This window comes from Ailuropoda melanoleuca, chromosome 4 (genome assembly GCF_002007445.2).
Source record: "Ailuropoda melanoleuca isolate Jingjing chromosome 4, ASM200744v2, whole genome shotgun sequence".
NCBI lineage: Eukaryota > Metazoa > Chordata > Mammalia > Carnivora > Ursidae > Ailuropoda > Ailuropoda melanoleuca.
Window position 1 is genome coordinate 109,494,528 of NC_048221.1, and position 17,745 is coordinate 109,512,272.

The window sequence follows — 17,745 nt, forward strand, 5'->3', positions numbered from 1 at the left end:
TGGCCTTTTATGTCCGTTTAGGCCTCACTCCACTCACCACAGCAGCCATTTCAAACACTCTCTGTGTTCTTTTATTTTTATTTACTTTTTTCTATAGAAAATTTCAATCATATAGAAAATAAGAGAGAACAGCAAAATGAAATCTTACATACCCATTAGCTAGCTTCAACACTTATCAACTCAGAGCCCATCTTCTTTCCTCTAATCTCTAATTCCTACTCCAGGGGATAATTTTGAAGCCAGTCCTCAATACCCTGCGTCTTCATCAAAAGATTCCGGTGGCCATAGCTCATCAATGCCCCCACCCTACTTTCAGCACATGACCTCACCCCCTCCTCACAGACTAAGTGAAGCCACCAGACGGACAGCACTCACACACCATGCCCCCAGCACACACACATTCCCACTAGCAACAGCACAGGCTCCCCTAAATCCATAGTCTCAAGTTCATCCATTCACCCACTCTGGATCTAAGCCCTCATTAGGGATTTAGTTTATGGGTTTTTTCTCTCCAACCCATACCTTCATCCTCCCATCCTCCATTCTAAGCACGTTCACCTGAATCTCTCCATCTCTACTTCCCCTCACCTCTTTAAGCCAAACTTGAGAAAGTAGCCACACTCTTTTCTATTTCTTCATCTCCTGCTCATTAACAAGAGTGAATTTTTCAGATGATTTTTACTTCTTTACATATTCGGGATGGGGTTGGGGAGGGAGGACTCTGTTTTCTAATTTGGCCTGATAAGTATTATCAATTTTTATTTCATGTATGCTTTTATAAAGTTGAAGGACAACTATCTGGTTTATCTTCCGATATCAAAAGAGCACTCCCAAGCCATGCTGCTCCATGGGTACCCCATGGGCAACTGTACTTGGGGAACTGCATCCTACTTGGGCTTATACAGATCCCAAATGCACGCTACCACATTCAAGGCTTTGAGAAGCCACACAGTAAGGATGCCAAAAGCCAGTACTTTGCTTCCTGTGTGTAGAATACTTCTTGGTTATGGGCCTCTAATGTTCCATAAAATACAACTGAATAATAATGTGAAGTTATCTCAATAATGCTCAAATCCTTTTTTGGAAAAAGGCAATCTAAACAGACAATAAATAAAATTAGGGAATTCTAGAACTATAAGTACTCTCTCTGTCACAAAGGGAAGCAACACTGGAACTCTGCTACCTCCACTGGGACCAGGGTCAGGAGGGCCAAGACTGACGCCTCCCCATGTGTTTCCACTCCATCCTCGCTCCCGTTTAACCTTCGTCTTCCGCTTCCGGTCCCACTCTTCCCTCTGCTGGACCAGATCGGCCTCTACCTTCTCCTGATCTTCCTTGCTTCTTTGCGCAATGGTCTGCACAGCTCCCTCTCTCATAAGAGGGACATTCAGACCAGGCCAGAGGAAGCCACGACGCCCTGAAGGTTTAAAAACGTATGTTAATAAGAATTTTTAAAAATCACTCATTTCTTCAATGTTAAAACAGCAGGCAACGGGTGTACAGACCATGACACTGCTGGACGGAGCTTAAACTAATGACCACCTGGCAGGCACTGTCTATTAAAATTTTAAGTGTACCTACCCCATAACTAGTAATTCCACTTCATGACATTACCTAGAGAAACATTCCCATACAAGTACGAGGCGTAAGTGTGCTTGGACAAGGAGGTCCACTGAAGTGTTATTTGTAAAAGCGAAGAGAGGAAACAATCTACGTGTATAGCAATATTGGACTGATTAAATGAACTGTGGCAACTTCAATCCATGAAATATTCTGCACTAAACTGAAAGAATAAGGTAGCTATATAGGTTCTGATATGGAACAATTTCCAAGACCTATTATTGAGTGAAAAAAGTAAACTATAAGTACATACCATGATATAATTTAATTTTTTTAAGAAAACATGTTTCTTTTAAGGTATTTATGTATATGAAAACATTAAAATACACCGGAAGGAAACATCAAAATGCAATCAATACCTTGCTTGGGGGCAGCAACCAGGATTGGAAGAGATAGAAAGGGCATCAAGGGGAATTTAGATTTCTCTGTAAGCTTTGAATTTTTTACTGAGAAGATATACTTAATATGATTGTCGTACCTTTTAAAAACGTTAAAAAATACAATAAGATACAAGGTGAGTCATTAGAGAAAAACATTCAAATAGACAAGCGAGCGCAGTGAACAGTGTTTTTATGCCTGGAAGCCTATCACAATAAAGGATAACTTGTCAGCCACCACAGCACAAAATGCCGATTCAAGTACACTGTACTATTTTTACTCTTCGAAAAACACAAAGTAAAAACGATCATGTGTTCCAGGGGTTGGCAAAGTAAGGCCCAGGGGCCAAACCCTGCCCACCACTTGTTTTTGTAAAGTTTGACAGGAACACAGCTATCCTGGTTTGATCATGTATTACCTAGGACTTTTTGCGCTCCCATGGCAGAGCTGAATAGTTGGAACAACGTCCATGTGGCTCACTAAAGCTAAAAATATTTCCTAATTGGCCCTTTACAGAGCAAGTTTGCCAGCTCTCACAATGAATCATAAGCTCCATGAGGGGAGTGACTATCGCAGAAGATGCAACACAAGGTCACTTAAAGCTTGTTGAATGAATGAATTCCTTTCTATGGGATTTTCTTCCCCCAGAATCATGGGGCATTAAGTGAGCCATCTGGGTGAACTCTAAAACTACAGACCCTCATGCCCTTCATGAGAAATAGATGAGGCTTCTAGATTATAAAACTCTCTATAAAACTAGGAGGGAAACCTTAAAAGGCACATTAGCTTTTTTATAAATAAGCTTACCTTCACCAATGATCTGACCCCTGTTCAAATCTTTTTTTCTCTTTTTCTTAGTTCTTTTGCCCCTTCCTTTTCTTGCTCCTGCTCCAGTCTCTGCTAAAGCACCTTTCCAAAGCTCATCTGCTGTCACTGTAATGAAAACAAGTTTTTTGGTTTTTTAATTACCAAGCAATGATCTATGGTCCCCCATTGAATAAAAAAGGCCAGAAGAGGCCAGCTTCACTTGTATCACTATAGAATTATAGGTGATTTTCTTCTTTTTGATTTTCTGTATTTACCAAATAATCTAAAATGAACTGGCTTTATAATCCTAATTTTCTTGTAAACAGAAACTCTATTCTCTTTTAAGTAATCTCTATACCCAACGTGGGGCTCAAACTCACAACTCCAAAATCAAGACTTGCATGCTCCACCAAACGAGCCAACCAGATACCCCAATTCTAATTTCTTCTAATTTGCCTAATGCTGAGTTCTGAAATCAGTCTCCATTTATTACAAGCTAATTTCAGTTCAGATTGGACTATTTCAAATACCACTGCAAGTAGGAGTAGTGTTAGCAAAACAATGTCTACTTAAAATTAATTTTTCCTGGGGTACCTGGGTGGCTCAGTCAGTTAAGTATCTGCCTTTGGCTCAGGTTGTGGTCCTGGGGTCCTGGGACAGAGCCCCACATCAGGCTCCATGCTCAGCTGGGAGCCTGCTTCTCCCTCTCTCTCTGCCTGCGCTCTCTCCCTCTCTCTCTGTCAAATAAATAAATAAATAAATAAATAAATAAATAAATAAATAAATAAAATCTTTTTTAAAAAAATTAACTTTTCCTGATTTTACTATCTCCTCAACTAAAATGCAACTAAAAACAGACTCTGAATATATTCTTGTTGTGAATTTAAATCAGCAGGGATTTGGGCCACAATTTAATACTCTTTAGGTGTCAGGTGCCCCAAACAAGGGGATTAAAGTAAACTAGTGCTCCCCCAAAGTACAGTACAAATACAGTTGGTAGTATGTGAGATAATTCTAGGAGGTATACTAAAGAATATTTTTATTTTCATAGCACATCATATGCTAACTTCTAAAGTGTTAATTCAGGAAAAATTAAGGAAAAGAAAAATGAAGATACAAAAGCACCTTTTATTTTCCTGTTTCATGAAATGGGAAGTTTGTGGCCAGTCTACGTACATTTAGTGAAGAAACTATAGGATCTATACTGTTGACCCATCGAATTACTGGGAGATGAAATACAGCATTGTGTCTGTAGCGCATGGGTCAAGCTGGTGAAATGATGGTTGTCTCTGGTTCCTAGAGACGACGAAGGACCTGTAGGTAAATGGAAAAAAACTCCGAGTCAGATGCTCCATGTCTGTGGAAAAATATTGCCAGCACCAAATAATTAATCATTACTGATGCAATTAAGTAACTAAAATCCTGAACTTGGTAGTCATATTTTGAGGACAGCCTTTCTTTAAAAAATAAATCAAAACTTAGACTGCTAACTGCCCATCCTAGTTAGAGAAGTGAGAGTTCATCCACACAATGGACGCAGCTGTCTAAAGAAAGAAGTAGATCTGTCCTTACTGGGGTCCCCACGGTGCTATGTTGCCCTGACAACCCCATGATCAGTGTTATCCACTCTGGGCACGTGGTGACCTCTGCTGTCTTCAGCAGGCAATGTACCCGTGTGAAAAGGCCTGTAAATGGCCTGGTTAGAAGAGCAAGGTGCCGAACAGTAAAGCACCCTACCCTCCATGTTGAAGAAACAAGGAGGGGACATGAATATACTTTATAGACTCATTTCAGAAGCATATATAAGAAACTGGTCACAGCAGTTGCGTCTGAGGAAGAAAAGTGATGCATTTGTGGTGAGGAGAGATTTGTGCTTTTTTGCGTTTTTTGGAATTTTTCGAACCATATGCATGCATCACACAAGAAAACATTTTCAATCAGCTATGTCTTAGGGGCAGCCGTTTAACCAATCCCATGGATGGTAGTGTCCTGTGAGGGAGACAGGGGTGACAGGAATCAGGGACTCAAGGAAATGGGACTATTGATCACAAAAACAGTACACACACTCCAGCTCTGTATTTTAATGGAGAATGTAGTCACCATGAGAAAAGTGAGGAGGGGGATTAAAACAGCCCTTGAGAAAATAAAGTTTATTTAAGGGCACTGGGCTTGAACAGAAAGCCAAAGAGTGACAGCAGCTATTTTCACGTCTTTGAGAAGTGAGGCCAGTCAGTGGCCCTCCTCACACAAGCCTTCTGCACGCCCTCCATCAGCTCAGGTTGGGGACACCACCTGACTTATAGCAGAGGGCAGAGTTAGTAGTTTATGAATGAATGAGTCACCCAACTAGTAAGTGAACAAATAAAGGGAAGAGCTGAGGTAAGCACACTCTTCTGGACCCCTCAAGCAAGGCATGAAGGCATCTCAACAAGCAGGGTTAACAAGATAAAAGGGAGTTAAGACTAAAAGTAAAGCTCAGCACAGAGAGTTCCAGAAGGTCCAGGACACAGTGAGATTTCATATTCCGCCCTAACCATAGGAAAAGGCATTTCACTGACCACAAGCACAACATGGGCTCGGCAAAGCCTGGCTTCCTTCCTTTCTGGAGAGTGACTGAAGAGTGGGCCCTGCACTCTGTCAGTGTAGGAGCAAAGGCCTCTGCAAAGACACGGCTTTACTAGGAGGCATCACAATATCCAGACAGCTCTGGACCCAGCCTTGCCATTTACTGGCTGTGCGATCTTGAGCGAGTCACTTTGTCTCTCAGAGACTCACTCCATCATCTGCCAAATGGAAATGAAACCCCCTCATAAAAACTGGTGAGAATTAGCCAATATAACATGTTACAAGCCTGACACACAGTAATTACTCCAAAAATCATAGCTATTATTTTTTAAAGCCTTGAATTATAACAACTGTAATCATAAAAAACTTGAAAACTACTCTAGACCTTATGCACTTCCACTATAAAGAATGTGCTTTGCTCATTTACATTTACGCCTACATAAAGTACTCTGGCATTAGAGCTTGTAAAAAAGGCAGCTGGATAAATGAATCTCACCGTTGCTACGAACAGTCTTCAATGCCAAAATGGAAGCTGTCGGAAAGGTGTTTCGGTAAAGCTGTCTGGACCATACGTGGCCTGTAAATTTAAAAAAATTCTTTTAAGATACATTTCTACATTAAAAGGAACATTTTTAACACCCAAAGAATATTACTATGTATAGATTAAAAGACCCAAGAGAAGCAAATGAGTAATTTCCGGGTCCCACGACCACCTGAAGTAGGTAACATCACATCACATCTTCTCCTTCATGTTCCCATCTAACCAGTTACCAAGCCCTACAAATTCTCCTCCAAAATCTATCAGTTGCACCTTCTCCTACAGTCTCACTGCCCCTTCTTTGCTCAGGCACCACCCCTCAGTCACAAGGTAACAAGAGTCCCTTAGCAGGTCTTGCTGCTCCCCCTCCAATTCCCCATCTGTTGTCAGTCAAGCCCTTCTAAAATAACACGCCTGGTCACTTCCCAGGCCCGATTTATCATTCTTTGGCTCCCTACTGCCTGCAGAACAAAGTCAAAACTCCTCAACATGGTCTACAGGACTGCAACGTGGCCCCAACCTTCCACATCGGTCTCATCTGTCACCACTGTCCCCTTCACCCTCTTCGACTACACCAGACTTGTAGTCATTCTTGAACACACTCTGCTCTTCAATCCCTTTGTGTCTCTGACACGTTCTCCTGAAACATCACCTCTGGGTGAAGGCTCCTGATTCCCACAGTGCCCCCCAAGCACTCTGCTCTCCTCGCTCCTCTGAAGCCCCGGTGGCACCAGGCTGTAACTGTATTGGGAGCCACTTCACACAGAACAGTGCTTCCAAACAGGCTCTGACAGCACTTACTGGTACCTAATTTTTGAAAAGGGTACCAAGACAAATCAGTGGGGAAAGAACAGTCTTTTCAAGAAATGGTACTGGGACAACCGAATATCCACATGCAAAAGAATGAAGTTAGAGCCCTACTTCATACCATATATAAAAATCAACTCCAAATGGATCAAAGAGCTAAAGGTAGGAGGAAAAACTACAAAACTCTTAGGAAAAACCCTAAGGGTAAATCATCATGACCTTGAATTTGGCTTTGGTTTCTTAGATATATTAAAAGCATAAGCAACCAAAATTAAATAGGTAAATCAGACTTCATAAAAATTTAAAACTTTTGTGCTTCAACGGACACTATATTCAGAGAGTGAAAAGACAACACACAGACTGGGAGAAAATTTTTGCAAATCATATATCTGACAAAGAAGTTGTATCTAGAATATATAAAGAATTCTAACAATTCACTAATAAAAAGACAACCGCAGAAATGGGTAAAGATTTGAATAGACATTTCTCCAAAGAATATTTATAAATGGCCAAATAAACACAAAAAAAAAGATGTTCATAAGCCATCAGGGAAATGCAAATCAAAACCACAAACTGATACCACTTCATACCCACTAGGACGGCTATAATAAAAAAGACAGATAATAACAAATGTTGACAAGAATGTAGAGAAATAGTCCTCATGTACTGCTGGTGGGAATGTAAAATGGTGCAGCTACGTTAGAAAACAGTTTCGTCATTCCTCAAAAAGTTAAACATGGAATTACCATTTGATCCAGCAATTCCACTCCCAGGTCTGCATACAAGAGAAACTAAAATATTTCACACAAATATTTATAGCAACATCAGACATAAGGGTCAGAAGGTGGAAACAAGTCAAATATTTGCCAACTGATAAATGGATACACAAAATGTGGTATGTACATGCAACAGAAATTCAGCCGTAAAAAGGAATGCAGTATTGATACATGCTACAACGTGAATGAATCTTGACAACCTTACGCTAAGTGAAAAAAGCCAATCACAAAAGACCACATAAGTATACAAAATACCCAGCACATGTAAACTATATGGAGAGAAAGATAAGTGGTTGCCCAGAGTTGGGGACAATGAGGAACTGAGGGGATGACAGCCAAAGGGTATACTTTTGGGGTGATGAAAATGTTCTAAAAGTTGATTATATGGTGATAGTTGTATAGTTTCATGAATACACTAAAAACCACTGAATTGTACACTTTAAGAGGATAACTGTATGGCGTGTAAATTACATCTCAATAAAGCTGCTACCAAAAGAAAAGTTTATAATATTCCAGAAAACGGGGTGTGTTAAAAAACAAAACGAAACGAAACAAAACAAAAACAGGCTCTGGAGCCAAGTGGTATGGATACAAAAACCTGACCCCCTCCCAATGTAACCTTGAACACATTTCTCAACCTCCGTATCTTGATTCCCTCATCTGTATAATGGGAATAATAAAGGCATCTATCTCACAAAGACACTGTGAAAATAGAGTGAGGAAGAGCATAAAGAGCTTAAGACAGTCCCTGGAACACAGTAAGAGCTCATGAAGGAAAGCTACAAATGCCATAGGTGCTATTTGAATGGAGCCTTGAAAAAGGAGGAGGTGGTCACAACATGGACAGAAGTAAAGAATGTCCACAACATGGACAGATTTTCTGCCAAATGATTTCAGGTTAAGTTTCCCAACAAAATGAGTTACAAAAAAATCTTCGGTTTTTAGAGGTCTTTGGGCTTCGGAATCATGCTGGGTTGTGGATTTACAATAAAACAGATGGAAGAAAAAAGGCCAAGGCGATCGTGAATCACAGAGACAGACCTTATGCTAAAGGGTACAGAATTTTGCCTCTCCCCAGGCTGCAAACCAACAAACGTGGGAGAGGACAATTTAACAGCAAAACCACAGACATTCAAAACATCCTTCTTTTCAATAATGACACTGATCCAGCCGGAATCTAAAATAACTGATATTAATCTTATCCTACTCAAGCTGGAGGGCTGCCTCCACCTGCCTCGAACCCCACATCGACATCTGCAAATGAACCCATCACCAAATGAATCACCATCACGCCCCCCGGGAAGGCGATGCTTGCCTCCCAGTTCCCCGCGCCTCTTAGCCTAGCACGCACGAGCAGTTTGGTGAACTGGAAGGAGCCTTGGACAGCGTCCAGTCCATCCTCACTTTACAGACAGGAGCCCTGCGATCCAGAGAAGGCGCGGAAGCGCTCAAGGTCACACAGCGGCTCTGGAGGGGACAGGAGCCGAGCGTGATGGGCCCATTCTGTCGCTTCTTTCCCCCCGTGCACCTGCAGTCCGCGGGCGAGCCCCCGCCCCCTTCCCCGCACAGAGCCCCTCTCCCAGCACCCGGGCTCTCACCCGCCGGCACGCCACACAGCGCAGGGAGGTAGCCCGCGGCGCGCACCGCCACCGCCACCGCCACCGCCATGGTGGAGCCCTGAGAGCGCCTCCGTCAGGACCGCCTTCTCCACAGCCTGGCGCTACTGCAACTCCCGAACGGCTGGCCACAGCCTGCGGCTGAATTCCCGAGGCCAGAGGACCGCGCCGCAGCGCAGACCGGGATGGGGGATTGTCTGTACCGGCAGCAATATAGGGAGAGTCCGGCGCAGCTGCGGACAGCCCCCTCTGGGGTCCTCGCGTTAGGACCCGGGGGCGAGGCTTGGGCGGGCTGCCGGTGTGGGCGGAGCTGACTCATAGTGTACTCTCCCGGGAGGAGACAACAGTGACCAGACCGAAAAAGCGGCGGACGCCTCGGTACCGTGAGGACCTCTTAGGGCTGACAGGAGCTGGGGCTGCGGATCGTTCTCAACAAGAAGTGCGAGGTACAGACGAGCACGAGAAGGGTCTAAGTGAAGGTGCAAGGGGGATGTCTCGAGGAGGTTTAGAATGGGTAAGACAGGGACCTGAAGTTGTTAATACCCAACTCCAGTAAAGCTCTGAAGTGTTTAGATTTATTAAGCACGTCAGGTACCTTGGATTTCACACGCATTTATGTATTCTTCTGAGTTTAACGTTTGGTCACACACTTATATCCCAGACCTACGCTACGGTGTTTTCACCAACCCCGTTCATGGCTTCATAGCACCTGGGCCTGCCCGGACGGAGAAAAGGTACGGACGGCTTGTCAGAAGCTTATATTCCTGCTCAGCCAAACCTCCGATTTTCAAATTTAGTATAAAAATTTTCAAACATACAAAAAAAACAAAAATAGTGACAGGTTAGATTCCAAAAATTAAAATTGACACGGTCGCTTCATCTACTCTTTTTCCTTTTTCTTTGCTGAATTAGACAACCTATTATACCCATTTTATGATGCATCCCATTTTTATTTATTTGGGTTTTTTAAAAGATTTTATTCATTTATTAGAGCGCACAAGAAAGGGAAGTGGCAGGCAGAAGGAGAAGGAGAAACAGGTTCCCCTACTAAGCAGGTTACCCCATTTGGGGCTCAATCCCAGGACCCTGGGATCATGACCTGAGACGAGGGCAGAGGCTTAACTGACTGAGCCACCCAGGTGCCCCCATACATCCCATTTTTAGTAGACTTTTAACATATCAACTTGGCTAAATTAAAAGAGATTGATCACACTTAGCGCTGGCAGGGATTTGGATAAGAGGCACTCAAACAGTGAATTGAAGAGGGAAAGTTCCTACTCGGTTAAAAAATTCATAGATGGTAGGATTTCTGCAAAGATGGTCTCAACAATTCCTTCTCTGCCTCTAACTTACATGTTATTCCTCCCATCAAGAAGTGAAGTTTATGGGGCTCCTGGGTGACACAGTCAGGCATCCAACTCTTGATTTCAGCTCAGATCATGATTTCAGGATCTTGAGATCAAGTCCCTTGTCCTACTCCACACTCAGTGTGGACTCTGCTTAAGACTCTCTCTCCCTCTGCCCTTGCCCCCTTTAAAAATAAGTAAATAAATCTTTAAAAAAAGAAAGTGACGTTTATTTCCCCTTCCTTGAATCTGGACTGGCCTTATCTCTTGCTTTGATCAACAGAAAGTGGTAGAAGGCCTCATCAGATTTGAGAAGGCAGAAGAGAGCATCAGTGAACTAGAACATAGATCAGTGAAAATTATACAGTCCAAAGAACAGAGAGAGAAAAAAAAAATTGAAGGAAAGGTAACAGAGCTTCATAAACATTCCAGTACACGTGTAATGGGAGTCTCAGAAGGCAGAAGAAAAATATTTGAAGACTGCATTGGAAAGTTAGTGGTCTGGGACTTCCAGCAAGGCTCAGAGAGAACTGGCAGTTTCCACTTTCATCCCCTACATATCCAGCTACCATGTAAAGAAATGTAGTTCAGCCTAGCCAAGTTGACATTTTAAAGCCATCACAGTCCATCCCGTGTCAACTTGACACCCACACACTTTACAGGAACTATTATAAAAGAACTCCATAAGGCATTACCCCTTACTCAAAAACTATGTTGTCCTTACCATGCATAATGTTCTGGAAAGGTTGTAAGAACCAATGGCATCTTTAACTTAAAATTAGTAAAACTTTTAGAAACCCTTTAGCAACCTGGCCAAAGGTAGCCCTTATGGCCAGAAGCCCTTTTGGCTACATGGGTCACTCCTTTGGGGATACAACAATTATCCCCCTAAAAACTGATAACTGATAGACCCATTTATTTAGAGATTGCCTTTCAATACTAGACTCTATCGTGCTGCATGCAGACATGGCAAAATAGTGCAGGAGATTCTTGTATACACCCAGTACTAGCATCAACAGCTTAAGGCCACCTTCCCACACCATCTTCCTAAATAGCTTCTTTATGATCTTCAACCATGAGGTTTTATTTATAGGAAGAGACATCAGAGAAAACTGCTCTTGAACTTCATTGTATGGGACTTTATCAAATACTATTAACAAAAAATACAGCAGTGGGGGCGCCTGGGTGGCACAGCGGTTAAGCGTCTGCCTTCGGCTCAGGGCGTGATCCCGGCGTTATGGGATCGAGCCCCACATCAGGCTCCTCTGATATGAGCCTGCTTCTTCCTCTCCCACTCCCCCTACTTGTGTTCACTCTCTCGCTGGCTGTCTCTACCTCTGTCAAATAAATAAATAAAATCTTTAAAAAAAAAAAAATACAGCAGTGAAACTCCAGAGAGTCAATTCTTCAGTATATATTTCACAACTAAAGAAGAAATTCTTCAGAAAGTAGATGTGATACAACTAGAAGCCTACTGCAGTAGAGGATGTCAGACAGGATTCTCCAAGATACTCTAGAAGCAGCTGATCTTCAGAAGTATATAGCTGACGAAATACTTCTGGAATAAATAGATGACCTCAGATAATGAATAGCTTCTGCCCAAGATGTCAGACCAAGACTTCTGTCAAAGTCCTGTTTTGTTTTTCTTCTGCTTGCTTATATTATTGTTCTCATTCCTGTAGGTCCCTGGTTGTTTTCCACCCATAATGGTCCTTTTTTCTCTTTTCTCTCTTCTTCAATATAATTGTTAGATCAGAACATATTCATTCTAATGCCATTTTTAAATTACCCCAAACAGTAAGCACTACATTCAGTCTTACCAGTTGCTAAATTTGACATCCATTGCCAGACCACCATGATATATATATGAACAATTCTGGTCTCATCAAATGAGCCTATAGGTAATTGTAGCCAGTGGTTTTTCCACTTGTACCTACAGGGACAAATGACATTAAACAAATCAGCCTGTGACTGCTAGTGTCCCTGTCTCCCATAAAAGGCTAGTTATTACGATCTAATGATCAGACCACAGGTAACTATAAATTTGAATTTGACAACCTTTCTAGTGTAATGGGTCAGTTACTTATCACTTAGATATAGGAATCAAAATAGGTAACAAAGCTAATGTAAGGCTTTTGTCCCAATCTCATGTCATGAACAACTTTTTTCCCCTTGATTTCTATGTGCCCCTATTGGATTCTGCTTCCTTTGCAGCCAGGACAACGATCTTGTTTTTCTCAGACTAAAACCTAATGCAGTTTGGGAATAGTATCCTAAGATCTGAGTGTGTACAGAAATCCCTTGTACAGAAATCCTGTAAGTCACCAATACTGGAAATTCTAACTCAGATAGGAGCTCCAAAATGAGGAGCCTGATATTCAGGCACTCTGGCAAATTGCTAACTCATTGTTTATGTGAACAATCAGAGCAGTATTTCCAATGGAGGGAAATAAAAAGACTTTAAAAGACCTATCACTGACTCTGGCAGAAGTTATTAATGATATCACCTCTTCCCTACATGGAAGATCTGTAAATCTGCCTCATTTCATTGGCACAAGTAGTTATGGGCAATTGCACTACTCTAAACTTCTAGTTGACGAACGATGGTGGTATCTGTGCCATGGCTATAATTTCTTGTTCTTACTTAGATACATGAGACAGACATGGTAGCACTGGCTATATATTGCCTTAAAGAAAACACTACTTGGCTCAATGCTTCTGACAACCGCTCTCTTACTAGATGATCGCTGTGATGATACAGCAACAAAAATATCTTCTGATACAGTTTGTATGGGGAAAACTGAACAATCCCCAAGTTGTAAAGATCTGGAGGTCTAGTATATCTGAATTGGCCAACCTCTCTCAAGCAAGAGAATGACCAAAGAGGGGGAACTGAGGAACTAAATATACCAATGGACAATGGACATACCATATATGACAATAGAACTCTGACACACACCTCTGCGGTAACCAGCCTGAAAGCCAAACCACAGCCTCTACAGCAATCAGCTCAGAACAGTCAGAACTTGGTCAAGGACTGCTAGTTCCCCTATTTAGTTTGCCCTCACTTTCAACTTAGGATTAACCATAGGGAGCCAGATAAACTCCCCAAACCAATCATGTAAGGTGTCCTACTCCTAGTTAACCCATCTCCAGCTTTCCCATGCCAACAACCTCCAATCGGGGCATACCTGAAGCTTCATTCTTTTTCTTCTCATTATAAAGCATTCTTAACTTTCTGCATGCCTCTGGATCTCTGCCAAATGCAGGTCATAGTAGCTGATCCTTTGCTATAGCAAGCTCTGAATAAATAGCCTTTGTGTTCTCATTTGAGTGGGCTTCACTTAACTTTCACAAGTACAGAGCCCTTCATCTTACAGAGAAGGCTGAGACCCAGAGAGTTATGGATGTGACCTCATACCCAAATGGCTTTGCAGTATTGGGTCTTGAGAAACAGATTCCTGGTCGTCTGTCAATATCCATCGTCCTCTTTGTCCTTAATAACAGAATCCCCCAAATTTTAACTGGGCTCTTTGCTGCCGAGGACAAAGACCAATTTCTGGCTCCCCTTGCTATCAGCTGTGGTCCTTTGTCTAAGTTCTTGCCAGTGATCTGTAAGCAGAAGTGGTATATAGCAGTTATTTGTTGAGGAATATCTAAAGTACAGTCTTCATGTTTATGCTTTGTCTATTTGAATAATAATTGAAGAATTGAGGATGTGGAGAAAAGGAACCCTCATACTATTGGTGGGAATGCAAACTGGTGCAGCTGATGTGGAGAACAAAGGCAAAAGAATGTAAATAAAATTCAGTCTCCTTACAACTTACAGCCCATTGACAAATACTTGGATTAAAAAAATAATAATAATTGAAGAAGCATTTTCACATTGACTTGAGTGTGTGCTTCTGTCATAAAGAACTTGGCTGGTCTTTGTCCTTGGTTCCTGAGGGGTAACCCCTAAATCAGTGGAACTTCCTGAGTGATAAGAGTGTCTTTGTTATACATAGTGGGTCTCTGGGACCACACCTGATAGTTCATGCTAATGAGATGACTCTTGGGGTACCTGGGTGGCTCAGTCAGTTAGGCATCTGCCTTCGGCTCAGGTCATGATCCCAGGGTCCTGGGATCGAGTCCCGCATGAGGTTCCTTGCTTAGCAGGGAGCCTGCTCCTCCTCTGCCTGCCCCTCCCCTTGCTGTGCTCTCTCTCTCTCTGACAAATAAATGAATAAAATCTTAAAAAAAAAAAAAAGAAGAAGAAGACGACTCTTGGTTGCCCCTGGTTTATGCTAATTAGATGATTCCAGATAGGGGCTGGCCAAGTCAGAAAGACCAATCTTGTGATCAGAGGTTTGGGACTTCGAGCCATCTGGAGATTTGAGTTCAACTCTGTGGTCAACCAACCATGACAACATAATGAAACCCCAGTGAAAACTTTGGACTGTGAAGCTCAGGTGAGCTTCCCTAGTTGACGGTACTCTGCATAGTTACACATCGATATGCCAGCAGGTGATGTGTTCCTGGGGAAGATGAAAGCCTCACATTTGAGATGCTCTCAGACCTCAACCTATGTGCCTCTTCTTAGGCTGATTTTGATTTGTAACTTTTTGCTATAATAAAGTTATCATAATAAATATAGCCCCTTCCTGAGTTCTGAGATTTGCTCTAGAGAATTATCAAACCTGAAGGAGTAGTGGGAACTCTCAAATTTGTAGCCAGCTGGTCAGAATAGTAGTCTAGGGACCCCCAAATTTGTGGCTGGTGTCTGAAATGAGAGCAGTCTTGTAAGGTACTGTATCTTTAACCTGTGGAGTTTGGTCCAATTCTGGGTCGTTGATATAAGAAGTCATTGTAGTGCTACAAAATAAAATAGCAATGAGTTTTTCTGTACACACATACCAACCCACCCCCAAAAGATGGAACAATGCCAATCTATATTTGAATTTGAAAAATAATTACATGAAGCAACATTATATTTTTCTAAGAAAATATTTAATTGGTAGTTTTCTAGAAGGAAAGTTTTTCATCTAGTACAGAAGTGTGAAGTTGGGGGCGCCTGGCTGGCTCAGTCGGAAGAAAGAGCATGCGACTCTTGATCTTGGGGTCATGAGTTCAGGCTCCATGCTGGGTTACAGAGATTACTTAAATATTATTTTTTAAAAATGTGGTATATCTGTACAGTAAAATATTTTTTAAAAAAGTGAAGTCAGAAGCAGTGAGAAAACGAGGGCAATACAAGTTTTTCAAATTAAGACATGGTTAGTAAGCACCTACAGTCTGCTCATTTCTGAGAGGAAGTATGAGAAATTATCTGAAGCAGCTGATAATCTGGTTCAGGAGACAAGAAAGTGGCAAGCTGATAAACAAATGATTTATAGAGATCAAGACAGTAATAAGAACTATCCCAAGACAGCTTTCATTATTAAAAACCTTAAGCAAACACAAATGCTTTTACAATTGCAAATCAGTAAGATATGACTTCACATCAGTGTTCAAGAGAATTCTTCCCTGATGACAGGGTATTTGAACAAGGTTCTAATTATTAGGCTTTAGAGAAGTGGAGAGGGCATTCCAGGCTGGTGGAACAGGCAGGGGAGTGTGAAGGTTATCTGCAAATTATTATGTCTATAATAGAAATTCTTGTCAGGAGCAGCAGGAGGTTAAGGCAGAGTGAAGAGGGCATCAAATGCCAAATTGAGGACTGAGGATTTATTTTGTAGGCAGTACAAAGGCTTTCAGACAGGGCAGTGGCTACAGACTTATAAGAATGGTTACCATGGCAAAGATACACCAGAGAGACGTATGTTAAGCAAAGACCAGCTACAAAGTTGCACGTATCCAGGTATATAAAGTGACTTAGGCTGAGGGTTAGAAAAGGACACTGGGAGAAAAGGTAAGACAGCAAACTAAGCTATTACTAATGTAATAAATTTGCTGTTTCTCTCCTGTGCACTTTGGCTCTCTGGAAAGAAATTCCCATGATTTCTAGGTTCCTAAACTGGTATTCTGATCTCAGTTGTCCAGATGCCTCCTGTTCATCCTGTCTGCCTGCACCCCTCTGCCTTAGCCAATCTGTTGGACCCCTAGATTCTGCCTATCTGCATGGACCCACTTTGAACTGATTCCCTGAAATCTAGGCTCAGCTTCTCATCTGGACTTAAAATGCCTGAAGGACTGTCTTTAATATAAGCCAATATTTTTAGTCAAGACTTCTCTCTGCCAGCTCCTACTCCTGGCTTCTTCATGTAAATTTCAGATGCATAATGACATGAACTTGAGATCCAGTAAGCTTAGGGTTAACTATTACAGAAAATAAAGACACACAGATGGCTTGAAGTAACAGACAAGATAGGAAGAGTAGTTTAGCAATAGTTGGTATATCTGTATATTTGATATTTTTAAAAAACAATTTTACTGAGGTATAATTTATGTACTATAAATTTCACCCACTTTGTGTGCACAATTCAATAATTGTTAGTAAATTTACCAAATTGTTCAACCATCACCATAACCCAGTTTTAGGACATTTATGTCACCCCAGTAAGCTTCCTTGTAACATTTGCATTTACTCCCATTGCCTCTCCTGGTACCAGGCAACAACTAATCTACTTTGCCTCTGAGGATTGCCATTTCTGGACATTTCCTATAAATGGAATAGTGCCTGGCATCTGGCTTTCACTTAGAAAAATGTTTCTGAAGTTTTGATTTTTTTTGCACAGTACCCACACTTTAATGATTTTAATGTTTAAAAAGATTTTATTTCAAAAATCCCAAATCTCATAGCATAAAGATCTAATAAAATTTGCTTTTTGCTCAAACTTTAAAAATACCACTCCATTGCCTCTTAGAGAGAGGTAACATGTAGTGCAGGGGGATTTTGTACAGGAAGACCTTCAGTCTCAATCTCAAAACCACAGCTGTGAACCAGAAGGAAAAGAGGCCCAGCCCAGCACATGGCATTTTCAGATCAGCTTCCTTAGCCCTAAGATAGGGTCCGGCTAAATCAGTAGTGGCTCTCCACCTCGCTCAGCTTCCATTCTCTTCATCCACGCAGTAACACTTCTGCTTCCATCAGTAACAGGAGAGGGAGGCGAAGCACAGTGCAGTTATAGCGAGCCCCCACTAGGTAGAAAATCACCAGACTTGTTGATTTCTCAGATTCCTTTCAGCTCTTGTTTTATGAATCTCAAATCTGAAAGGAACTTTCCCCATGTTTGTTAAGTTCCCATCGTTTCTCTTTGGAGTGAAGCCTTAACGTATGCTGAGGCCTGAACTATACTATGGGTTTTCCCAGT

General features: G+C 41.8%; 3 protein-coding genes across 4 annotated transcripts in view; 1 reads left to right on the forward strand and 2 right to left on the reverse strand.

Moving 5' to 3' along the window:
* MRPS5 (mitochondrial ribosomal protein S5) overlaps nt 1-9,311 on the reverse strand; it is a 22,016-nt gene extending 12,705 nt beyond the window's left edge. The window contains exons 1-5 of the mRNA XM_002927052.4: nt 9,090-9,311; nt 5,867-5,947; nt 3,982-4,119; nt 2,806-2,931; nt 1,184-1,417 (exon numbers count right to left, since the gene is read on the reverse strand). Coding sequence (XP_002927098.2) covers nt 1,184-1,417; nt 2,806-2,931; nt 3,982-4,119; nt 5,867-5,947; nt 9,090-9,159 — 649 coding nt within the window. The 5' untranslated portion in view covers nt 9,160-9,311. The remainder of the gene's footprint in view (nt 1-1,183; nt 1,418-2,805; nt 2,932-3,981; nt 4,120-5,866; nt 5,948-9,089) is intronic.
* The window catches only part of ZNF514 (zinc finger protein 514), a 19,180-nt gene continuing 10,646 nt past the window's right edge, over nt 9,212-17,745 (reverse strand). The window contains exon 7 of the mRNA XM_019807795.2: nt 9,212-9,304. Coding sequence (XP_019663354.2) covers nt 9,212-9,304 — 93 coding nt within the window. The remainder of the gene's footprint in view (nt 9,305-17,745) is intronic.
* The window catches only part of ZNF2 (zinc finger protein 2), a 39,324-nt gene continuing 30,942 nt past the window's right edge, over nt 9,364-17,745 (forward strand). For both annotated transcript variants that reach the window (XM_019807796.2, XM_034659558.1), the window contains exon 1: nt 9,364-9,553. The gene's annotated coding sequence lies outside the window, so the exon portion shown is untranslated. The remainder of the gene's footprint in view (nt 9,554-17,745) is intronic.